Source organism: Perognathus longimembris, chromosome 9, assembly GCF_023159225.1.
Source record: "Perognathus longimembris pacificus isolate PPM17 chromosome 9, ASM2315922v1, whole genome shotgun sequence".
In the NCBI taxonomy this organism is placed as follows: domain Eukaryota; kingdom Metazoa; phylum Chordata; class Mammalia; order Rodentia; family Heteromyidae; genus Perognathus; species Perognathus longimembris.
In genome coordinates, this window is record NC_063169.1 from 12560894 (window position 1) to 12587023 (window position 26130).

Genomic DNA, 26130 nt, shown 5'->3' on the forward strand with positions numbered 1-26130 from the left:
CCAATAAACTACTCAGAAAAAGCCAGAAGTGGGATCGTGACTCCAGTGGTAGAGTGCTAGCCTTGAGCTCAAAGAAGCTCAGGGACAGTGCTCAGGCCCTGAGTTTAAGCCCTAGGACCAGGAAAACAAAAAGTTTGAGTAACCCAATGAAGTATTATCATAGTAACTTTTTTTTTAATGTGTTTGTGTCAGTCCTGGGCCTTAAACTCAGGGCCTAGACAGTGTCCCTGAGCTTTTTCTCTCAAGGTTAGAAGTCTACTACTTAAGCAGCAACTCCATTTACAGCTTTTTGGTAGTTCGTTGGAGATAAGGACTTCCTGCTTGGGCTGGCTTTGAACAGCAATATTCAGATCTCAGACTCCTGAGTAGCTAGGATAATAGGTGTGAGCCACAGCAACTAGCCATACTAACTTTCTCTGCTTCTTTTTAAAGATACTACTTTTTTTTTTTTTTTGGCCAGTCCTGGGCCTTGAACTCAGGGCCTGAGCACTGTCCCTGGCTTCTTTTTGCTCAAGGCTAGCACTCTGCCACTTGAGCCACAGCGCCACTTCTGGCCGTTTTCTGTATATGTGGTGCTGGGGAATCGAACCCAGGGCTTCATGTATACAAGGCAAGCACTCTTGCCACTAGGCCATATCCCCAGCCCCATGATACTAACTTTTAATGTTGCCTTTTTTTTTTTTACCACATTCAAGAACTATCTTTGTACTTTCAAGTACATTATACCTAAATATAATGTAATCTGTTTGATTAATTCTCACATTAACACTGTTCTACATATTAACTTATTGTAATATTTTGCCCTAAGTTTTCTTTTTTAAATGATGCCATTTAGCGTTAGTATGGCAACTACAATGCAATACTTCAAAAAGAAAATGTGGGGACTGGGAATGTGGCTTAGTGGGGACTGCGAAGAGTGCTTGCCTAGCATGCATGAAGCCTTGGGTTCCATTCCTCAGCACCACATAAACAGAAAAAGCTGGTAGTAGTGCTGTGGCTCAAGCATAGAGTGCAAGCCTTGAGCAAAAAAGAAGCCAGGGACAGTGCTCAGGCCCTGAGTCCAAGCCCCAGGACTGGAAGGAAAGAAAGAAAGAAAGAAAGAAAGAAAGAAAGAAAGAAAGAAAGAAAGAAAGAAAGAAAGAAAGAAAGAGAAAAAATGTGTTTGTGGAAAGAAACAAACAAAGAGGAAAAAAATGTGTTTGTGGAATTGTTCCTAGTCTTATTTATAAAGTCAGAAAAGTTCAGTCCTCATAACAAAATAAATGACATTCAAATCTTTCTCTCTCTTTCTTCCTCTCTCTCTCTCTCTTTTTCTTTTGTTTTTGCCAGTCCTGGGGCTTGGACTCAGGCCCTGAGCACTGTCCCTGGCTTGTTTTTTGCTCAAGGCTAGCACTCTGCCACTTGAGCCACAGAACCACTTCTGGCCATTTTCTATATATGGTGCTGGGGAATTGAACCCAGGGCTTCATTTATACGAGGCAAGCACTCTTGCCACTAGGCCATATCCCCAGCCTTCTTTCTTATTCCTTCACTCCTCCCTTTCTTTGTAGTACTGATGTTTGAACTCAGTTCTTCACAGTTGCTAGGCAGACATTCTGTCATTTGAGCCATATCCCCAGCTATTTTGCTTTTACTATTTTTCGAATAGGGTCTTATATTTATTTCCAGACCAGCCTAGACTAGGTCCTCCTATTTATGCCTCCTACATAGCTGGGGTGACAGGTGGACATCACATTTGGCCTTTCATTGGTTGAAGTGGAGTCTCACAAACTTTTCTGCCTGTTCTCAGCCTCCTGAGTAGCTAGGATTTACAGGAAAAAGCCATCATGCCTGGCTCATTTCTGCTTATTTAAGTGCATTTAGAAGTCATTTGGATTTGATTTAATCCTTTCATTCTCTGAAATTCTTCTCTGTCTGTGGAGACAAATCATTTTTTTTTTTTTTTTTTTTTTTTTGCCAGTCCTGGGCCTTGGACTCAGGGCCTGAGCACTGTCCCTGGCTTCCTTTTGCTCAAGGCTAGCACTCTGCCACTTGAGCCACAGCGCCGCTTCTGGCCGTTTTCTGTATATGTGGTGCTGGGGAATGTTCGAACCTAGGGCCTCGTGTATCCGAGGCAGGCACTCTTACCGCTAGGCTATATCCCCAGCCCCGAGACAAATCATTTTTAACCACTTTCCCTTACCTCCATCAACATCTAGGCCATACAATTTGTATTTCAATTGTTATTGTCTACCACAAGTAATTTAAAACTATGACATCCTCTTGTTATAAGAGCAAATGATCAAGATTGCTGCGAGTGTAGCTCAGTGGTAGGGTGCTTCTTCTCCAGGCTGCTTAAAGTCTCAGGCTTCTCCCTAGCACATTAAAAAAAAAAAAAGATTTAGGGATGGAATACAGATGGTTGAAAAAAATAACAGAAAAGAAGGGAGACAGGTCATCAAGCCTTAGCTTGTGAGCTTGTCACTTTTTTAACAAACAAATATATTAAGGTAAGACCTGATATGGAAAGTACTACAGGAAAACACAAGGGAAATTCTTGAAGATATAAGTATAGACCGTTTCTAAATCATATTCCAGTTAATCAGGAAAAATAGAGCAAGAATTGGACAAAAGAGATTGTGTTTGCGCACATCCAAGAAAATAATTACCAGAATCAAGGTATGACCTATAGACTGGAAGAAAATCTTTCAAGCTATTCATCTGATAAAGGACTAATATCTAAAAAACTAATATAAAGGGCTCAAAAAATAAACACCAAAAAACTAGTAATCCAATGACTAAATGGGCAAAAAAATTGAACTGACAGTTCTCAAAAGAAGTATAAATGGTTATGTGATGGCATATTAATCCTCGTCTTTCTTGTTGGCAGGGGGCTTGTACATGACAGCCGGCATAACCTTCAGTTGAGAGGCTTGGTAGTGTTGCTCATTTCCAAAGCAGCAGGGCCCAGCAGCATGAACGATTCATGTCAGAATTATGACATGGTCAGTGGCATCTACTCATGGTAAGAATAAATTAGCCTTTTTTACATTGCTCACTAGATTGTATATTCCTGTTCCTTTTTTGACAGTGCTGAGGTTTGAACTCAGATTCTTGGACTTGTGAAGGAGGCATTGTGCTGCTCAACCACATCTCTAGCCCTCTCTCCACTGAAGACTGGAGTTTTGCCATTTGAGTCTGCTTCTTCTAGACCTTTTTTACAATGGTTATTTTTGAGATAGGGTCTGACTTTTTGCATGGATATGGATGGGCCTAGCCCATTATCATAGCTTGAATGATAGCTATGTACCACCATGTTTAGTTTCTTCTACTGAGATGGAGTCTTGAGGACTTTTTCTTCCTAGACTGGTCTGGAATTGTGATTCTCTTGATCTCAACCTCTCACGTAGCTGCACACCACCACACCCAGCTGCTTAAGAAGGGATTTTTATGTATATGCCCAGTCTTGAACCATAGTCTCTTTATCTTGATCTCCCAAATAGCTAAGATTTCAGGCATGAGCCATCAGTACCTGGCTCTGAACAGTATAGATATCACTGTTTAGCTCTTATGGCTATAACCATAGGTCTCCTCTTCCTTCCAAGTCTCCTTTGTTTATTTCATCTTTCTAGTCCTCAAGAATTGATTTCACTTTAGATTAAATTAGCTATTAAATTAGTTTGCCAAAAAAAAACTTCTTATAAAAATGTCTTGAAAAATATAAAAATTGATAGCAACTTGGAAAATCTTTAATATCTGTATATGCTTTTCCCAAACTTAATTGAATTAGAGACCTTAACTTTACCTTATAAATTTTGTAGAAAACTCTTAGCTAGGTTCAATTTAGACTACTAGAAAGAATGCAGAAAGGGGCTGGGAATATGGCCTAGTGGCAAGAGTGCTCGCCTCATATACATGAAGACCTGGGTTCGATTTCCCAGCACCACATATATAGAAAATGGCCAGAAATGTTGCTGTGGCTCAAGTGGCAGAGTGCTAGCCTTGAGAAAAAGGAAGCCAGGGATAGTGCTCAGGCCCTGAGTTCAAGGCCCAAGACTGGCCAAAAAAAAAAAAAGAAAAATAAGAGTACATATGTAACTAGACTAAGTTACATATGGAGGAAAAAAAAAAAAAGAATACAGAAAGATCTAGAGTGAATGTTAATAATCCATTAGACCCAGAGAAACAAATGCACCTCACATCACCTCAGTTTCCTGTTAGGAATTCCATTGATTTTCAACCTGCTGATCTTGACCTTGTCTTATTCATTAGTTACCTGTTAGTACATTTGGATAACTACACATATATAGGTATATTTTATTACTTTCAATAATCATTGAAGAGTACTACTTGAAATATAATAGATACTCGATATTCATTTGCTTCATAAGTGATAATCCTCATTTTATAGAACAGATCACCATTACTGAAGTTAAGACTTGCTTTATATCTTCTAGTTAGGAAGTAATAGAGTTGAGATTGAAACCTTATTTTTATTCTAAACTATGTAGCCATTTTACCATTCAGTAGCTATTATCCATATATATTAGATGTACTGTGGTGTTAGCTCAGTTCCTTTCTAATTTCCCTTCTAGCCTTGAAGAAACAATTGCATTTCTTCAGATCCTTCTCATAAAGTATTTGGTAGATTGCCATTTTAATGTGAGCAATCTCTGTAGATGCACATTGCCAAAGAGAATGTATATGTTATGAACCTAAAAATAACACAAAAGGGTTTTATATTCAAGAATATAGTCTCTACAATTGCATTTAGGGAAAATGCCAGCATGTAGTTTCAGTCTGTTTTCTATAATCAAACTTGATCTAGCAAGTCATTGGTTGATGTGGATGTTTTACACACTTGTTAATGTGAAAAAGCAATTTAGTATAGTACTTTGAGAAACCATTCATTTGTTTCTTTACTACTGAAGTAATTTATTTGGCTCCTACTTCCTTAATTATTCAAATGTAACTTTTGCTGGAGGCTTGTATCTATAATGCCACAGTGAATTATTTAACATTTGAGGGAAGTACCAATGGGGAGGGAGGGAGGGAGAGAGGGAGGGAGGGAGGGAGGGGGAGGGAGGGAGGGAGGGAGAGAGAGAGAGAGAGAGAGAGAGAGAGAGAGAGAGAGAGAGAGAACAAAATTTAAACTTCTCTAGTGTGGGGCTGGGAATATGGCCTAGTGTCAAGAATGCCTGCCTTGTATACATGAAGCGCCCTGGGTTCTATTCCTCAGCACCACATATATACAAAAAGGCCAGAAGTGGTGCTGTGGCTCAAGTGGCAGAGTGCTAGCCTTGAGCAAAAAGAAGCCAGGGACAGTGCTCAGGCCCTGAGTTCAAGCCCAGTAAAAACAAAAACAAACAAACAAAAAAAAAACAGAAAACTTCTCCAGTGTAACATGATTACATTTAAAGGAATTTGGGTGCATTTTTTAACTAGTAGTAGAGCTGAGACAGAACTAACCCATTTTTTTTTTCATCTGAATACAAACTGAATGTATTTTTCTTCTTTCTTCATTCTCTGAAATTTCCCAACATTTTTACTGTGGCAGAAACAAGTACACCAATACCTTTTCTTATTTGCTGGTACTCAAACTGTTTTTTCCAGCTTTCCCTATAGTTACTGGATAATATGACTAAAATCTAGTCAGTGGAGTGATAGTTACTTTTTCTTGATCATTAAAGCTCGTATTTATAATACATTTAAGCAGATGATCTTGGAGGTGACCCATTCAAGATGAAATGAATTATTGAATCACTTTTAGAAGAGATCTACCTGCCTGTATCAACTTGACGTATGTAAGGAAAAATCTATTAAGTCCCTTCAATTTTAGGGTTAATCTTTTAACTGCATCAAGGGTTATGTTGATAGATCTTGATCACTTCTATTAATACTATCAGCATTTTGTTACCCATGGGAATCTGGTACTCACTCTATCTTGCCATGCTTACTTAATAAGTCACCCACTCACATGTTTCTATAGGTCTCCTTTCTTTCCTTCCATTTTTACTACTTATGTCAGACTTTTGTTACTTCATCTTTAAACTGTATTAGTACCTATTGTTCTGGTCTTCCTGATGCTTCTTTCCAATTTTGCTTCCAGGTGAATTGAACATCCCACAGTCTTGCTTTATCACTTAGTAAGATATTATTTATTAAATGTTTACTATGTGCCAGGTACTGTGCCTGTTGCATCGGATATAATCTAAGTAGTACATAGTATTTGCCCTCAGTGACCTTAGCATCAAGCCAAGGAACATACAAGTGTATGTTACTGTATTATAATACTATTGATACTCTAAACAATGTATAATTCTTACAGAGTTCTGTGGACCTTATTAAATAAGTAGCTTTTAAGTGAGCTTTGAAGTAACTAGAAGGTATGAAAATAACTAGCAAGGCCTAGAACAGTTCCATGAATAAGAATTGTCAGAGTAATGAAAAATGGATTATATTCTAAAAAGAAAGAAGATTAACATCATTAGAATCAGCTGTGACAAGAAAGGTGAAAAACCATGGAGAAACACAAAGGAAGTTCAAAGAAAACTGGTAAATAGTGTACAACTACAAACTCAGCTCCTGAGGCCAGGTAGAAACAGCTGGGACAGGGGAATGGGTAGAGAAAACCGCAATTACAAGATAAGCCCGGAAGCCTAGGTAAAAACAAGATAAGCCCACAGTTCTCACAAGCCTTAAACTCAATGCAGTTATCTGGTGTGACAGTGACTTCTTTGTATGCCACGTATTGCAGGAGAAAGCTATGGCTCTTCATATGTCAGCGAGCTATAGGGAGGTGCCATCTTGAGAGGAGCCCTATTGTCTGTGACTGAGCTACTCTGGGGACTTTGGAACAAGGAACAAGCATGGCCCCAAGAGTCTGGACACACCCTACTACGTGTCTGAGTATAATCCAGGGAGGAGAGGTGATGGTGGAAAGGGGGATGGTCTGAGGTGGATCTTCTGAGAAATTTAAGCAGTGAGTAGTTGGGGTAGTGAAGGCAGTGATGGCTGGTAGCTCTGTTCATTTTGACAAGAAGCAAGTCCCAGTCACCAGAGTATCACTGTGGAAACAGCACTGAGCCTGTGGCTGGCAGAATGCTTGGCTCTAGGAGCTCTGATGCCCTGAGCACATGGATACATGCTTAGGGACTGAGCTATATATGAGCTATATATACCCTGAGCTCAGTGGTAAAGAACTGGGGACATGGAGTAATATACTTCAAGTCCTAAAAGAAAATAACTCCCAACCCAGTTAATTGTATCCAGCAGAGCTTTTCTTCATAATTGTAGAAGTATTAGGCACTCAGTACATAATTGTTACATCACTATATATACTTACAGAGTAAAGACTATCTTCATTATGTATGTAGGTGTTATAGACTGAATCCTGTCTTCCCTAAATGCACATATTGAAGGCCTGTTCTCCTAATACCTGACAATGTTGACCTTATCTCTTTTTATGCAGATAATCAAATTAAAATGAAGTTATTATACTGGGCTCTACTCTGATGTAACTAGAGTCCTTTATAAAGGGAAAATTTAGACATAGACATATATACACATAAGAAGAATACCCTATGAACCAGATGGACAGAGGACCAAGAGGGAAGACTTGAAATAGATTCTTCTCTCATAGCCCTAACTTCGTAAAGTAGGACATACAAATGAGATTAAGTGAAAAGGAAAAGTTGAAGCCAGCCTGTAAATGGTCCGAAGAAATTAGAACTGTGTCTTAGAGAAACAGTGAGGAGGCAGCATAGTGGACTTAGAATTTTGAACAGACTGTACCACCGAATTGCTGCCTCATATATAATTGATGGAATGGTTTTTTTTTAAATGAGTGAGGACTGAGTATAGCTCAGTGGTAGAGCACTTGCCTCGCATGCTTGAACCTTGTGTTTAATCCAAAGAAAGAGGCAGGAATGGAGAAAGTGAGAGGGGAATGAATAGGAGAGAGCAGGGAAGGGTAGGGCAAAGTAGGGATAGTGTAGAGTAGAATTAATGCGTGGATCCCAGTAATATCTAAACCACAGGAAATAATTAGCATAGAAGATAATCCTGAGAGGTAAGTTATGAGAAAGTGAATCTGACAGGGAATTATTGACATAGTCTAGGCAAGAGTTGAAATTTCAAGGAAAAAAAGACTTAGAAGGGCTATGGAACTTTTATGTAAAGTACTTGGCTTAAAATGGACTGAGCCATATTCAAACCATTGGGTGCTCTGATTTCATACCTTTTTTCCTGCTAACATTACCAAAAGTCTCTTCCAGGGTAAAAGGTATAACTAGATAATGCAGTTCTATGAAAGATCCTACAAGCAGACAATCATGTGCCACAGGTTAAAAAACAAAATTAAAAAGGTTTCTTCAGGTCAGGTGATGGTGACTCATGTGTAATCCTAGCTACTAAGGAGGCTGAGATCTCAGTTCCAAGCCAGCCTGAGCAGGAAAGGCCATAGTACTCTTATCTCCCTTTACGCATCAGAAAAGCTGGAAGTAGAGCTCTGGCTCAAGAGGGTAGAGTATTAACTTTGAGCACAAAAGCTCAGGGGCACAGACCTTGCGTTCAAGCCCCATGACTGACACAATTTTTTTCTTTATTTCAAAAGATTTGGGCTGGGGATATGGCCTAGTGGCAAGAGCGCTTGCCTCGTATACTTGAAGCCCTGGGTTCGATTCCCCAGCACCACATATACAGAAAATGGCCAGAAGTAGCTCTGTGACTCAAGTGGCAGAGTGCTAGCCTTGAGCAAAAAGAAGCCAGGGACAGTGCTCAGGCCCTGAGTCCAAGGCCCAGGACTGGAAAAAAAAAAATTGTTATGTAAATTCAGTATACATCATGAATGTCTAAGGAGAGATGTCCTTTCCCAGTTATTTAACTATCGAACTTTGGTAACCTTTCAGCAATACGTCTTGAGGAATGCAGCAAAAATTTGATCAATGTTATTTTATTTCAGAGAACTTCACTTTGAATCTTACTGAGAATCTATAAGGTAGTAATATAATTTAACCAGTGAGAAAATTGAGACACAAAGAAATTAAGTGCTTCTTAAGTAATCAAGAAATGAAATAGGGTCATATTTGATAGAAATTGCTTTAGTTCAAATCCTTGTTCCATCACTTATTAGTTGTGTGACCTCAGGTAAGTGATTTTTCTGTGCCTTACAACTTTGTCAGACTAAAGAAAGTAAAATTATAGAATCTTTACACCAGTGCTTCTTACATAGAATATGTTTAAAAGCTGGGCACCTGTGGCTCACAACTGTAATCCTAGCTACCTAACAGGCTAAGATTCTGAGGATCGCAGTTCAATGCCAGCCTGGGCAGGAAAAACCCTGAGACTTTTGTCTCTAGCCATCAGAAAAAGGAAGCGGCGCTGTGGCTCAATGGTAGAGCTCTAGCCTTAAGCTGAAGAGCTGAGGGACAGTGCCTAGGCCCAGAGTTCAAGCCCACGATCACCACCAACAACAAAAAGGATATATTTAACAAATATATCTTGTTATTCTGGACCCTTGTCTTTCTACTTTATGACCTTATCAAATTGATCACCATTTCAGGAGATACTTTGCACATCTTTATATTTCAGTGGTGCCTTGGACATAGTATCCACTTAAATCTTTGTGTATATGACTGGATCTTGAGAATAACAATAGTTCTAGACCAAAACAGACATTTAAAGTACGTTTTACCTTTTAGGTATACATATCTGATTATGATATAAAGCAGTGTATAATATGACACTTAAAGGAAAAGTAGGCCTAGAGTAAGACTCAAGTGGTAGAGCACTTGTCTAACAAGCTCAAGGCCTTGAGGTCAAAACCCACCCCACCCCCACAAGAAAAGTAAATGAAAGGGAAAATATTAGTAGAATAACATGAAAAATAATGTGACATAACAAAAAGAATTTGGGGGCTGGGAATATGGCCTAGTGGTAAAGTGCTTGCCTCGTATACATGAAGCCCTGGGTTCAATTCCTGAGCACCACATATATAGAAAAAAAGCTGGAAGTGGCGCTGTGGCTCAAGAGGTAGAGTGTGCTAGCCTTGAGCAAAAAGAAGCCAGGGACAGTGGCTCAGGCCCTGAGTCCAAGGCCCAGGACTGGCAAAAAAGTAAAAATAAAAAAAGTATTGTGGAATATCAATGAATTTTTGTTTTAGAATAGATTTGACTAGGTTATCCTGACTAGGCTGAAGTGATCCTCCCATCTTAATCCTCCCAAACTGCTGAGACCATATTTCCTTTGAGCAGCAGAGATGGTTTAACAAGGTGCTGCTGGGGGCCACAAGAGGGATGGAATTGCTATTGCTATCAGAATTACAGAGGAGCTAATGGCCCATGGCACCTCAAGGCACTTTGCAAATTTTAAAACATAACCACTAAATTTAATTAAAGATCTGAGTACCCTGAGACACCAGTACTCATTTACAGAAGTGTTGCCATCTTCTACCTATTTATTAAATTGAAAAACATCTTAAGAAATGAGGCTTCAGTAGAAACATGTTGATTATTTAGGGCTCAATTATATTAACATGAAATGAGTTAATATTTCAATATATAGCATTTAAACAGTGCTGTGTTGGTGGCTCATGTCTGTAATCCTAGCTTCTCCGAAGGCTGAGAATAGAATTTTTATGCTCAAGCTAGGCAGACAAGAAACGATCATGAGACCCTTATTCAATTCATACCTGGGTTACATGTACCTGTCATCCTAAAATATATATAAGAGGCTGAGATTGGGAGGAGATTGGGGTTTTAGGCTAAATTGCTAGAAAAGCCTATGAAACTGCATCTAAATGCAAAAGACTGGTTGTAGTAACTAACATCCCAGCTAGGACAGAAAGTCTAAAAGAGGTGAATCACAGGTCCAGGTCAATCACAAGTCCAGTTGTGCAGCCGGGTGGGAATTCAGACCTTATCTCAAAAATACGCAGCATACAAAAGGCTAGAGGTATGAATCAGCAGTAAAGCACCTGCAGCAAGCACAAAGCCCTGAATTCAAACTCTTAGTGTGTTAATATAAATACATAAATATATGTACTTATACATGTGTATATTCAGGTGTATATGTTTTATGTAAATATATTACACATACTATATATAATATTTATAAAGAGGTATGGTGGTTGTCTTATTTAAGATTACATGTACATGTATACAAAAGAGTCTAGAAGAAAGCACCGTTAACTGGTAAATAATAATAATAGTAGTTGGGAAAAGTATGGGTGGGGTTGCTGAGAACAAGTATAAGAAAATAGTCCAAAGAGATTTTATTTGTAACATTTTGGTTTTTAAAATAAGATTATTCATGTAATTAAAAGTAGTATTAAAATGGAGTTATATTTCCCAACTGTGAATCGATAAAAACTAATCTGAGAAATATGTCTTTCTACCGTGATAACCTTCCAAATAAGGAGTGTTTATAGCCAATGATTTTAAATGATTATGCTGAATAATTGAACTTAGCATAGGCTTTTTTAAATTCAAAAGAATCTTACCTACTTTTCAGAGTGATCTCAAGAGAGCATTGTACTTTGAGTACATATTCCTATTGACTGTATTCCACTTACAACAATAAAAACTACATACAAATCTAGCAATATCACTAATTCATTACAACCAGTGCTTATTTTCTTCATTAACTTTTTATTGTTATTTTCAACGTACACAGCATGCACAAATGCAGCAATTATATGTTGAGCAAGAAGAGGAAGGCTCATTATGTTCAATGTACTGTACATCAGAAGTCATTACTTCACCAGAGCTTTTAGAAAAACACAAACTAAGATCAGCCTCTTAGAAAACAAGTATAATTAACCACAAAAAAGTAGGTGGGCTAAACTACTAATATACTCAGCTGAGAGTTAGTTTATCATATATAAATAACATGATATAAACTAGACGCCTGACTATATCACAGGAAAAAACAACAACAACCAAGCTGAATAGATTGTTTATATTAATGGTAAAAATGTTTAAATCCTTTTCTTAAAAGAGGTCTATATGGTAACCAGTAAAAGACCAAAGTCAAAGGCAGTTTGAACAATGCTTAATTGGGGGGTGCAGGGCTTGAACTAAGTGCTGGTGCAAGAGCACTTTACCACTTCTACCACTTCAGCTACATCTCCAGTTCCAGCTTTTTTGCTGATTAATTGAAGAGTTTCCTGGATTTGTCTGCCCAGGCTGGCTTTGAACTGAGATCATCTAATCTCAGCCTCTTGAGTACCTAGGATAACAGGCATGTGCTACCGGCACTAGGCATGTGCTTCATTCTTGACATTCATTAGTAAAATATTAGTTTTGTGTGGTAAAAGACCTGTGTAAGTTTGACATGCTTCATATCTGTTGTCCCAACTACTTGGTAAGTGGAACCAGGAGGGTCACAAGTTCAAGGATCAGTCTGAGTAGTATAGCAAGACTCAATCCCATAAAGGGTTGGAGGGACTTTAATTGAAAGTCTGCTATAGTTTTACAACTTAACACTGATCTTTGAATCCCAAACTCAAGGCACTCCTAGTGGTAAACAGTTTGTTGTAAATAGGAACAGATGAAGCTTCGGCCAAAGGTTTGTCTCAAATCCATAACTAATTAGATAGTTGATCTTGAACAAGTAACTTAATTAGTCTATGAATTTACTTATCTATAAAATGGGTACAATAATGAGTTTTTTACCAGCTTAACTAACATGACACATGTCGACCTAGGTTTAACTAACCTACAGTCTAACTTCTGATAACCTCCTTTCTGCAAGGCACAGGGCTGTACAAGAATGCAAAAGTAAGCAAAAAATAGCCCTCAAATAAATAAATCATATTAGTAACATGAATAAAAACAAATGACAATGTAAGGAAACAATTTATTCAACTAGTAGCTTTCCTGAGGCAGTTTCTAGAACCTGCTTCTAGAACTTAACTACTAGAGCTATATCCATGTTTACCACATTTGAGTCCACCATTCACCCATGTTCATTTGCAGGCCCTTTGCTTAACTAAAGATAAATGGTGCTAAGCACTCCACACAAGATGCTAGGTGAGAACTGGCCATCTGTAGATGCCTTCATGCCTGGAAAATTCCTTTCTCTCCATGCTCTTGGACTTTCCTTCTTGTTCTTGAAGGTCGTTTGGTTAGGTAGTATAGATAATAGAGGTAAAGAGAGAAGATTTTCAGGATTATTTCTACCCTGGTTTCCTTGCTTTCTAAAGTTGCTAGCATCTTGGCTCTGTTTTCTGTACTAAGATTTCCCCAATTCCTCCTGAAATTTTGAAGTGGAGTAAAATATCTTTAATTTTTCAGTTGCATCCCATTACCTATATATAGGATTATGTACACATTTCTTAATTCAATAATAGGCAATCCCTAGTACTCTTAGAGTAGAAGTGAAGAAGTACCTATACCCTATACAGGAACCATTTCTCAAATTAGACTTCTGATCCTTATACCTATAGTCCTAGCTATTTAGGAGGCTGTGGAAGATTGCCGTTCTAAGCTAGCTCAGGAAGGGAAGTCCATGAGACTCTTATCACCAATTAACCACCAAAAAGCCAGAAGTGGAGCTGAGTTCAAGCCCCAAGGCCAGTGTGTGTGCACACACAGACAGACACACACACACATGCCCCAAACAAAACCACCTTAGACTCTGTCCTAAGCAGATGTTCTGTCCAGTTTACCTTCTTTGTAGACAGGTAGCAAAGTGTATGTAATTTGTCCTTCATTTTGAAATGTTTATTGCTTCAAATTTTGGTACTACAAAATTTTGTTACTACATTCTCTTTGGAAACACTATTTCAAGCAATACTTGGATAATCACATACTTACAAGATTTGTATATGGGTAATTTGTATCTTGCAGTAATATGGAACATCTATTACTCTACTATAATTACTTACATATTCATTACAAATAATGATGTAACGGATTTTAGAGGCTGTGCATAAGAGAACCAACAAACTGAGACACAAAACAAGTTTCCATCCCTTCTTTCCAAAGCTGTAGTTAATCACTTGAACACTATCCAATATAGTAGAACGCTGGCAGACTTTTCTTTGCAGCAGGCTATGTAAAAATGTGTATAATTTATAGCTTTTTATGCCATGCAAATGACTGTGTTCCCAGTGAAGGAGACTACAAAAATATGCCTGTGAAATTACTTAACTCTCCTTTGTTAGTTGTTTTGTGTTAACAGTGGAAGGATACTTTGTTTAAAATGTATTTCTGCATTTAATTCTGTATCAGTCAATTCAAAACTTTTAAAACAGGAATTTACTTTTTTTATCTCTTTATAGATAAGCCAGAGCCATTTAATTTAACAAAACTGTATAAGTTGGAGTTTAACTTAGTTTATGGCTACAACTTTGCAAAACCAGTTTTTGTTTCTGATACACCTGTCATGCTTAGTTATATTAGCAACTTGTTATTTCCAAAAGTACCTTTTGCAAAACTTTGTTTACTATTGTCAGCTGCACTGGAGAACAATTAGAAGGTATACATGTTAATGTGTAACATGTTGAATAATGTATGCACCCATCTTGGGTCTTCCTTTTGCATTTTCTAATGTTATGGATTCCCACTGTTAGATTAATAAAGTGTCTAAAGTCAGGTACCATGTAAATTTTCATGGTGCTCTACTATAGCTTTATATTTGTAAGTATATCTCAGATTAGATATTAGTGGAAAGTAGCTAAATCTGGTTTTTGGTGCCCTACCTCATAATGTGGGTCTTCAAGGAAGGAAATTCTTGAGAGAGGCAAGTAAAAACATAGGATATTTAAATCTCTGATATTTAAGTCTCTGTATAGCCTCTTTCTTTCAATTGGGGATAGAGTAAAGAGGAAGGGATCCATTTAGTTTACACTTACTTAAAGCTAAAAGAGAAAAAAAGTAAGTTTAAAAAACATTTTTTAAAAACATGTTTAATTTTGAGATTTTCTGATTCATTTGGAATTAGAACAGAAAGTGTAGTTCTCTAATACTTGATCAGGTCTTGTGAATTTCATGTTCTTCCCCCCCCCCCCCCCCCCATAGCACAAATCATTAGATATTGAGTATGTTTTAAATGTGAATTTTTGTGTACCAACAACTCATATTTTTTAAAGAAATAATGGATTACTATTCCAGAGAAAATAAGATCTTTATGTCATTATAAAGGTGCTATCATTTTTATTGACATTATTCTCCTTCAAAGAACTTTTTGTTATTAAAAACATCTTTTACAACCACATGGGAGAATTTCTGTTTTCTACTTAAAACTTTCTTTTAAAGTAAGCATTACAGCAACCTTAAAATTATTTTATAGTGTATCAAAACAGAGGGAACTGAATATAATGATTTTGTTATGTTTTCTTTGCTGCTGCTCTTTAGGTAAACAGGGACCTCAGCTGTGCTAGAGCTCAGCCCAGTGGGTGGGAAGCTGGGTGCCTAGCGCTGCTCTCCACTGACCTCTTCTGGTCTGCAGTTAGATGAGTTGTTGAAGTAAAGGACTGCTTCTTTTAGATTGTCAAGGTGAGAGAGCTTTGGAATGATCATCTCCCCACCTCCTTACAGCCCCACCCACCTTTTTTCCTACTCTTTTTTTTCTTTTTCTTTTCCAGAACTGAGGACCAAACTTGGGGCCTTGTGCTCGCCAAGCAGGCGTTCTTCCGCTGAGCTAAATCCCCAGCCCCTTTCCTACTCTTTTTAAAAAGAAATCTGTTTCTGTGTGTGGTAATATCAGCACTTAGGCAGAGGTGGAAGAATCATAAATTTACAGTAAAAAAAAAAGTGTGCATATATATGTGTATATATATGTATGTATGTACAGAGAGAGGAAAAAAAAGTATACCAAAGAAATTACATTTACTCTTGTGTATGTGTGTGCATACATGCATGCATGTCAATACTGGGGCTTGTACTCCAGGCCTGAAACACTTGCGCGGCTTCTTTTCTCACATCTGGTACAACACACTTGAGTCATGCCTTCACTTCCAGCTTTTTACTGGTTAATTAGGGATACGAGTCTCTTAGATTTGTCTGAGAGACAAATCTGACTTCAGATCTCAATTGTCAGATTTCAGCCTCTTGAGTAGCTAAAATTAAGGCATGAGCCACTGGTATCCAGCTTATATTAATTTTTTTGTCAGTCTTGGGGCTTGAACTCAGGGCCTGAGCACTGTCTCTGGCTTCTTTTTGCTCAAGGCTAGAACTCTACCACCTGAGCCACAGCGCCACTTCTGGCTTTTTAAAAAATATATGTGGTGCTGAGGAATTGAACCCAGGGCTTCATGTATACAAGGCAAGCACTCTACCACTAGGCCATATTCTGAATTATTCTACAAGTTCTTATCCAGTCTGTTTCAGAAAGTCTCATCAGCCCAACTTCAGGATATTCTCTTCTAGCTTGGATTGGTTTCTAAAATAGATTCCTTAAAATTATTTATTCCAGTAATCTGAGGTAAATTGTCCCATTTCAACTATCTCTCCACTTATTCACATTCTCAGTGTATTTCTGCCCTATGGATCTCATTAGAGTCAACTTTGAATGTAAATTTCTTGCCTTACTCCATCAAAATCTGAGTGAGAGCACCTTCATCCTGGTTCTTTTGGCAACCTGTGTTTCTTTCCGTAATAGCTCTCCTGCCCTGGATTGACATCTTTTGGTTTTCTGTCCACATCCAGTATCTGGCCATCAGTTTCTCCAGCACAGCATAATGGCTTTCCTTCCCCCACCTCTCACCCTTTTCAATGAATTCTCAAAGCCTATCTGACTGACATATGACAGGCACTCAATAAATGTCCATTAAATGAAGGTCTTGAATAATCACTACTATTGTAGTCTAATAATAAGATAAAGGGAAATATCTTTGTAATTTTATCCTTGTAACTTTAATAAATTTTAACATTAACAGCATTTTATAAATCTCTTCACAGATCTCTTTGTTTCAGTTGTTTACTCTGCAGTTCATACTTAAACAGTTACCTGCTGGTTTGGAAAAATCTACTCAGTAGTAAGCAGTATTCGTTCTGATTTTTAGAAACTTAATTCAAGATTTGCCTTCTTGCCTGATACTGGTGTCTTGCTATTTTAATCCTATCTTCTCAGGAGTCTGAATGCGGAGGATTGTGCTTCAAAGTCATCCTGGGCAAGAGCCTTTTTTTTTTTTTTGGCCAGTCTCAGGGCTTGAACTAAGGGCCTAAGCACTATCCCTGGCTTCTTTTTGCTCAAGGCTAACAGTCTACCACTTGAGCTACAGCGCCACTTCTGGCTTTTTCTGTTTATGTGGTACTGAGGAATCGAACCCAGGGCTTCATGCATTCAAGGCAAGCACTCTACTGCTAAGCCATATTCCCAGCTTGAAATTCTTTTATCTTCCCTTAACCAGCAAAAAGTCAGAGTGGAGCTGTAGGCCCAAGTGACAAGAATTCCAGCCTTGATCAATAAAGCTAGGGGACAGCTCCCAGGCCCTGGCTTCAAGCTCCAATACTGGCACAGAAGATTTGCCTTCTTGACCAAGTCTTTTTAGGTATAATAGTTATGTATACTAGAATTTGTTAAATATTAATAAATGTGAATTTTACCTAAAGGTGGTTAAAATAGCTTGTCTTTTTAAGAAGATAAATATAGCAGTTATTGAATATATAACCAAATTTTGCACAAAGGTAATATAAAAATGCTTTAAAATAAGGTGATGTAAATGAAGCACTTCAAAGTACAGGTTGGTGCCTCATCATTAACTTTAATTCGTGACTTTTGTCAGTAGATGTCACAACCTTAGTGTTATTTTAAAAATAGCTTTTTAAAGGGATAGTTAATTAAGTAATATGATGTTTGCTTATTTCAAACAGTGTGCCTTCCTGTCAAAGCCACACTGGCAGGGCATTGCTTTTCTTTTTCCTCTTGTTAATATTCACTGTTAGATAATGGTTTCACAAATAATAGATTCCAAAGACCTTTGATCCACATTACTGTAAAATAAAATGCAACTTAATTTTTTTTTCTGGGCATAATGGTTTTAACCTTGTGTACTAATTTGACTGTGCTTGTGGGGGCAGATCTTTAAATGAGAAGCAAATGAAGGAAAAATTGCTAATGCTGCCACTGTATATCTAATGAGAACTGTGTAATAAACCATAACCTCTTCGACACTTCTCTGGAAAGCAGCATGATTATTTTGGATGGCTAGCCCTTTGTGGATGGCTCATTACCGTCTGGCATAATATGTATTGATAGAGACTGTAATTGTCAACTCCTCTTTGACATCCTGCTTCTAATAAATATGGCTTGCATCACTGGAGCCCACTAATGGTCATATGGGAAATTATAACTTTAAAAAGCTATATTTTAGGTTAAAAATGAATATGTATATAAAGGAACTCTATAGAAGAGAATATCTCTCTCTTCCCTACTGCTTCTAGTCTTAGAATATTTGAAGCTTCCCATAAGGATTTGGTGCTTTTTATTAGTCTAATGGCCAACATGTGACTAGACTTGTGTGTCTATTTGCTTGTGTATCTGTGCGTCAGAGAAAATAGGGAGGAGGAGAAGTATCTTCACTGGCAAAGAAGACACAATATGTGTTTGTAAGATCCTAGTTTCTACATCTAGATTCAATGCTTAAAGTTACTGCTTTATAAAAGCCAAACATTAACAGTGCCCTAACCATTCACCATTCCATAGTTTTAACTTTAACTTTTTAGTTTCTTATTTTGTTATTAGAATTATATTTTTGATAAAGCAAAAGAATAGCCTACAAGCCAAATTACTGTAAAATACAGGAATGACAAGGATATTAAAGGAACATAATATATATACCTAATACAATAGGAGATGAAAAATGTAAATTTATATCAGAACTGGACCCTACATCATATTATAAAATAAATTTAGACCCTTTCAGTTTATCGTTTCCGAAAACAGAATTAGCATTTTATGAGAACTTCTGAACAAGTCATTATATTCTTGCTTTGTATAATACAATTCCAGATTTTTAGGAAGTGAATCCTCAGGACAGCACATAAAATGAGAACAGGAGCACCTAGTCACATTTCCTGCAGTAGGCCTTGCAAATCCTCTGAAAAAAATCGGCAGCTCTTTCTGAGCAAGTCATCTGACAGAGTTTTCATGCTAAGGAAATGGAGGAAAGGGAGGTGAAGAGGAGTGAGTCATGGTGAGGAAAGCATGACTATTAATCCACCAGTAGTTTTGAGTTCTGCCCCTACATCTCAATTCTGTCCCTCCCTGAGCCCCTATAAGTATACTGGTATCATAGAACAATGCTGTCTACCTGGCAGAGCTGTTGCTTGCATGAGATGAAAAATATGTATGAAACATTTGATCCAGTACTTTTGATACATAGGAGATTATCAATAAATATTATTTTCTTCCTTTTGCCTTTTTTCTCCCTTTTTTCCTCTGTCCTCCATAGATGTCTGCATTCTAATTTAGTGTACTCTCTATTTTCTCAAAGATGTTATTAATGAGACACAGACTTGTAACTTTGGTATGTAATACTAGCTAACACCTGGGATTTCTTATACTTTTCTTACATGGATTAACTCACCCAGACTTCACAATAGCCCTAAGAAGTTACACATTTATAGACTACTGAAACACACAGGGGTTTAGCCACACAAGTGTCACAATGGCAAGACCAGGATTTAAACTCAAGTAGGTTTGGATTCTTGAAATTTTATGTGTAGGGCCTCCCTTTTTATGGTTCTAGATGGGCCTAATATACCACCTTTCTCTGTTGGGCTACATTGTCTTTGAAGGACACATCTGGTGTAGCTGATAAGGGCAGAGGAAATAGGTCCAGGTGTGATGCCTGTAATCCCAGCTTCTTGGAAGGTGGAGATTAAGAGGATTGTTCAAATTCAACCCGTGCAAAAAATTACCAAGATTGCCCAGTCAATAAGCATGTTGGGTATTGTGGGTCACATATGTAATCTTAGTACTGGAAAGCATAGTTGAAGGTTCCTGATCTTAATGCTGCTCTGCCAAAAGGCATGAAAACTGAAGCAAAACAAAAATGTCTGGGGCTATATCTTAAGTAGTAGAGCATTTGCCCAGCAAGCTTAAGGCTCTGAGTTTCAACCCCAATATTGCCAAACTAAAAGTAGGAAGAAAAAAAGTAGGGGAAATATTTCTAGAAAGATTATTAGAAATCTATGTGGAAAAAATTATGCTGTAGGGTGCCAGGGCAAGGGGAAACTGCCTAATGACTACAGTAGCACCAGACCTGTCCATAATTGCCAGATACTTGAAGTGTTCTGCATTCTCTCTTTTCTTCATTAAATTTTGACCTGTCCCCTAAGATACAGCTTTACTCTATCTTCTCTAGGAACAGTCTCTGGATCCCACCACCAGCCCCAGGCTAAGTACTCTTTTCTTGGCTTTCAAGGTGTTCTGTGTAAACATTAGTAGTGGTAGTAGTAACATCTACCATGTCCTGAGCACAGACCATGTGCCAGGACATTGTGATGAGATGCCTGACCTATCAATCCACTTAGGCCTCATAACAGGCCTATCTCATCAATAGCAATAGCCTCTTTGTTGATATGCATCAGGACAGTGAAGCTTGCAGATATTAAATAATTTAGCCAGGGTCTACACAGCCAATAAGTAGCACACCTGAGATTTAAATCAGACTTTTCTTACTCAAACTCTTATTCTTAATAACTAGTGTATTTGCCATACTTTATTGATATCTGCTTTTATAGTTCTCATAATGAGACTATAAACTCCATAAGGATTATACTGTGTCTCTTTCATCTTTTGCCTCAAATCCTATCAGAATTGTGCTTTGAAAGAGAAAGTAACAGAATACCTAGCAAAAATGTGCCTTATTTTTGTTTTAACTAAGTGTACTGGATTTTAAATGTATTTTATAGTGAGCTGAGTTTAATGTTAGCAACCTGTAAAAAAAAATCATATACAAATATTTCTAGGTTGGTGTTATGGACTGAAACTGTATCCCTCAAATTGTATGTGGTGAAGCCCTAACTTCCATTATGGCTGTATTAGGAAATGGGGGCTTAGGGAGCAAGTAAGATTGAGTGAGGTCATAAGGGTGGGACAAGACCATAGAAAGAGAGCTCTATCTCCCATTGTGCACACACCGAAGTAGCCATAGGACAGCAATGAAAATGGGACTCTGCAAAACAGGGAGAAAGTCTTCACTAGAGAACGGATTTGCTGGCACTTTACCTTAGACTTCTAGCTTCCAGAATATGAGAAAATAAATGTGTAAACTACTAAGTCTGGTGGGAAGGGTTGCCCTGGAAGTCTACTATAATGGGATTTAATGTTTGAAGAAATGTTCAGAATTGATCATATGATAAATATCCAACAGTGGGTAGTACCATATAAAACTTTACTATGCTATTAATAATATAGTAAGGATAATCATGTAAGACGTTTGTGGAAACAGAAATTGAATTGCTTGTGTTACTTAGGACTCAGTGACAACCTTCTCTCTGAGGAACATCCAACATCCTTCCCTTCTCACGAGAGGGAGGAGCTGCTTTCCCAGCTCTCCCTTCTCTCAGGATTTCTGACTCCATCCTTCCCCATGGACAAGTTTTATAAGGGAATGAAAGACCTGTGCAATGAAAGAAATCCATCTAAATCTTTACTTAAACCCTAGGGAAGCCAAACAGGTACATTTTTATCTTTCAGAAGAGTTACCAAAAGTTCTCTGTGTCACCTCTGTTAGAAGTCTTTACTGCCTTCCTTCCTTCAGAATGAGAATGAAGACAAAGGATTCAGTTAGCTTCATTTATCTTTTTGCTCTCCTCAAACTGAGTTAACTCTTTAAGCCAATGTGATTAATAAACAGGCTTCTGCTTTAGACCACAACAGGGTTTTTGTGTCCAGATGAAATTGTGCTGATGAAATTAGGTAGCATAATGACTTGACATTCTGATAATTAACTCACAGCGAATATTCTTCTGTGGTACCTAAAACCCAGCTGTCTATGCACATTTCTTTGCTTTAGGTAGCCTTACTAAGCAAAATATAAAATAAGAGGCATGCTAATTTTCTTTTGTCTCTGCATGAAAATGACATTTGGGCAGAGAGTAGCAACTCAATCATTTTAATCTCTTTAACCGATCCAAGTCATTTGGGGCTGTGGCCAGAAGATAAGAATGCTCCTGAACTTCTGTCCTCTTTTGTATTGTTCTCATTTCTTTTCCTCTCACACTCTAAGAAAAGACATCCAATCCCACCCCTCACTTTAACAGTGATGATTTTTTTATGTTTGCTGATATGAGTATAAATTTTGGTAGAACACAGCAGCAGCAGCAGTCACAGCACAAGAGTGTTCATATCCAATTAAGAAATCCATGAAGCAGAAATGAACTTGGAATTGATTGCTCCAAAGCCTTGGTCTAAACCTGTGACCAATCTATATTCCAGTTTCAGTCTGCTGACTGCAACTATTATCAAACCACTTTGTGGCAGCTGCCAACTCCTTTCATTGTGTGGCCAGAGGGTGAGTCCTCTCAGGGCCAGCAGCACAACAGCAGCCACCCGCCCACCCAGAGCCCCCAGAGCACTGCAGTGGCACCACACATGGCATTGGGGCCAGAGAGAACGTCAGCAGTAGCAGCCTTGCTCTCATGGTCAGAGTGCATCTAAGAAAAGCTCAGCTCTCTTGTCTCCTCTCCCTTAGAATCTTCCCATTCCTCTAAATCCTCAGGGACCATTATATGTGAATCATGGTGTTCATTTTATACTGTATACTGTATAATTTTCCTACCAGATCTGTTTATGCATTATACAGTATCTCCAACTAAACTCTGAAGCTTCAGGGTACACACCTTGTTTTGGTGCTGGTCCTGAGGCTTGAACTTAGGTCCTGGGCGCTGTCACTAAGCTTCTTTTGTTCAAGGCTAGCAATTTACCACTTGAGCAACAGCTCCACTTCCAGCTTTTTGGTGGTTAATTGGAGGTAAGAGTCTCATAGATTTTCCTGCCTGGGCTGGCTTTGAACCAGGATCCTCAGATCTCAGCCTCCCTAGTAGCTTGGATTAAGCGTGTGAGCACTGGTACCAGGCTAATATATTTTAAACTACTTTAAGAGAAGACTTATAAGCTTCATATTTTTCGTACTTACTCAAAAGATAAAAATACTTCTTTAGGGCTGGGGATATGGCCTAGTGGTAGAGTGCTCGCCTCGTATACATGAGGCCCTGGGTTCAATTCCCCAGCACCACATATATAGAAAAACATCCAGAAGGGGCGCTGTGGCTCAAGTGGCAGAGTGCTAGCCTTGAGCAAAAAGAAGCCAAGGACAGTGCTCAGGCCCTGAGTCCAAGGCCCAGGACTGGCAAAAAAAAAAGAAAAGAAAAATACTTCTTTAATATTTGATATGTTTAGAGTCTAACACCTAGTAGGAATTGCACAAATAGTTTTGATAATGATAACCAGGTAATCAGGGTTAATTTTTTCAATTTTTACCTGTTCTGATTCTTTTAATAGAATATTTAGTTCTTAAAGTTCTTTCTCTGTGACTCAATACGAGTAGACTATTTCACTTGATCATATATAGAGTGATTAAGATAAACATAGTTTAGATTGTTGTAGTGATACTGTACTACACATAATATGAACTAGTGTTGAGCCATGCTTCCAACCTAGCTTTTGGCTGGTTATTTGGGAGATGGAATTTCACAGAATTCTCTGCCAGGGCTGCCTTCAAATCACAATCTTCCACATCTTAGCCTCCTGAGTAAGATAGGATTATAGGAGTGAATCACTATCACTTGGCTTTGGTCATCTTTTAAAGTATATTTTAATAGTTACCTGTTAAAAATGTATGAACACTTTAATAAATAATGCTGCCTGGTTTTCTTTTCTTTATTTGGTGGTACTGGTCTCACTCCCAGCCCCTGATTTTCTCAAAAAGGGCCAATGAACATTGTAGATTCAGAAGGCCAGAATTAGAAATCATGATCAGGCAGAAGAAAAGTATGATTAAAAGTAATGTGGTCTTGGAGGTCTTTAGTGAAAATCATTTCCTTGTATGTATAGCTACTTAGGCCTTGAAGCCAAAAGCTGAAAACATATTTTGCAAACATCATATTGTTAAGCTGGCGCGGGGCGGGGGTGGAGGTGGGGGGGGCGGAGGTGAGGCGAGGCAGTGGGGCGCGGCATTTTTAGACTTCTCTGTTTATGATGCAGAGAAGAGCAAACTAGTTAACTTGGTTACAAAATTCAATTTTTATTATCTTTCACTGACTAATCGATGTTAATTGATTGCTAAAATTGCTTCCCAGGGCTGAGTTATAGCTCAGTGGCAAAGTGCTTGCCTAGCAAGTGAAATGTCCTGGGTTCGATCCCCGGTACCAAAAAAGAAAAGACCAAAAAAAAAAAATGCATTTTAAACCCAACCAAAAAATTGCTCATCAAATACTAGTTCACGAGTTCAAGCTCCACAACCGACGACATAAAAAGGCATAAAATCATATCAAATTCTGTCTCAGTTTTTTAAAATCTTCATATAATGATAAATTTTTCATCTAAAAGAACACCAATAAACAGAACTTCTGGGTATACATTTGTATACTATTGTTGTAAAAGAATGTGATTATTCTGTGCAAACTTTCAACCAGACAGTGTTAACTTAAGTTGTTTTGCCATTCTAACAGTAGCATAAGATAGAAAAAAAGATGATACTTGTAGCTACCTGTTTGACCTTGAACAAGGTACTTGACCTCTGCATAACTACTTTTACCTTAAGTAGAATATTTAGAATTTTTGGCCTCAATTTCTGCAACTGAAAAACGAGGCTTCAGAATTGGATGATGGGGTCTAAGGTCCTCAGTAGTAGTCTTCTGTTCTGAAAGGAATACTATATTTGGCTCTAGCTTACAAAGGTCTAAGTATAATATCACCCACTATGCTAGAAGTTTCTGCAATAATACTTTAATCTTCTCTATCTTCCATGTAATATTACTTAGTAAACAGTTCCTGGGTTTAAAAAGCCATAATACCAGCTCCATTTGTACATAAAAGGAAAGGAAACATTCACTATCTGTCTACTCTGTAAGCAATAATTAGAAATGGACCAGATCTACTATCCAGTTGATAGTGATATCGTGTCAGTCCTTGTTGCTTACATAATGAGTGAAATGTATTTCCTCCCTACAACAGTCCTAAGAAATGAAATGTATTTTGTTAATCTCATTTTCAAATGTGAAAAGTAAGACTTCGAGGGTCGAAATAACTTTTCAGCTTATAGGGAAAAGAAGCCAGGATTCAAACCAGAACTTTCTGATAATAAAACTCAGTATTTAAATAAGCTAATACTCACCTGAAAGCATAATTAACTTATGATTATTCCCAAAGAAAGTTTCTGATGTAAGGAGACAGTGAGAATGAGGTGACCAGATTCTTTAGGTGAAAGCTTCCTGGCCAGGGAGCTTCCCATCTTCCTTGCTTTTCCTGATACAACCATTAGATTACTTGAAATAATTTATAAGATTCAATATGAAAGTATCTTCTTTGATATAAAGAAAATGTATTCATTATAGAAGAAATGCAGTGGGTGGAAGTTAGGGCACATGGATGATAGTTCTTAACAGCTCAGCAGGCCTATCTGACCTGTTAGCTCCTCATCTTTACTGTAGATATACTAGTCCAAATCAGTGGTATTTTATAGGTTCAGAGAGGAATTTCAGGAGGGGGCATGATGAGGCTCTGGAGGAGCAGGAAAGAATTGTGTATCACTAAGAAAAGCATCCACAAATCCAAGGACATTGTGCTCTTTCCCCACCAGAATGTCTGCAGTAGAAAAAGGAATTGACTCCCTGTTGTCACAGGTTCAAGTCCTCTGTAGATGACTTACTCCTTACCTGTAATTATGAGATACTTGGGATGAAAAGCTTTTTCTATAGACTTATTTAAAAAGAAAGCTAAGTTGGGTTAAAAGCAGTAGGTGTTAACAGTAAGCATTTACTATGTGCATTACCACTCTGAGAAGCATCTATACAATCATCTAATCTCTGTATAACTATGACACAAATATTGCTTCTGCCATTTACAGGTCTAAGAGTGGACAAGCAAGTTGCTTAACTTCACCTAGCTGATAAGTTGCAGATTAGGATTTGAATTTAGGCAGTGGATCTTTAGAATTAGTGTTCTTAAACTCTATGCTTTCTCCAAATAAACACA

At 37.9% G+C, this 26130-nt stretch overlaps 1 protein-coding gene across 1 annotated transcript in view; it reads left to right on the forward strand.

Moving 5' to 3' along the window:
- The window catches only part of Pdss2 (decaprenyl diphosphate synthase subunit 2), a 199056-nt gene that overhangs the window by 64240 nt on the left and 108686 nt on the right, over window positions 1-26130 (forward strand). The window contains exon 2 of the mRNA XM_048354522.1: window positions 2870-3004. Coding sequence (XP_048210479.1) covers window positions 2870-3004 — 135 coding nt within the window. The remainder of the gene's footprint in view (window positions 1-2869; window positions 3005-26130) is intronic.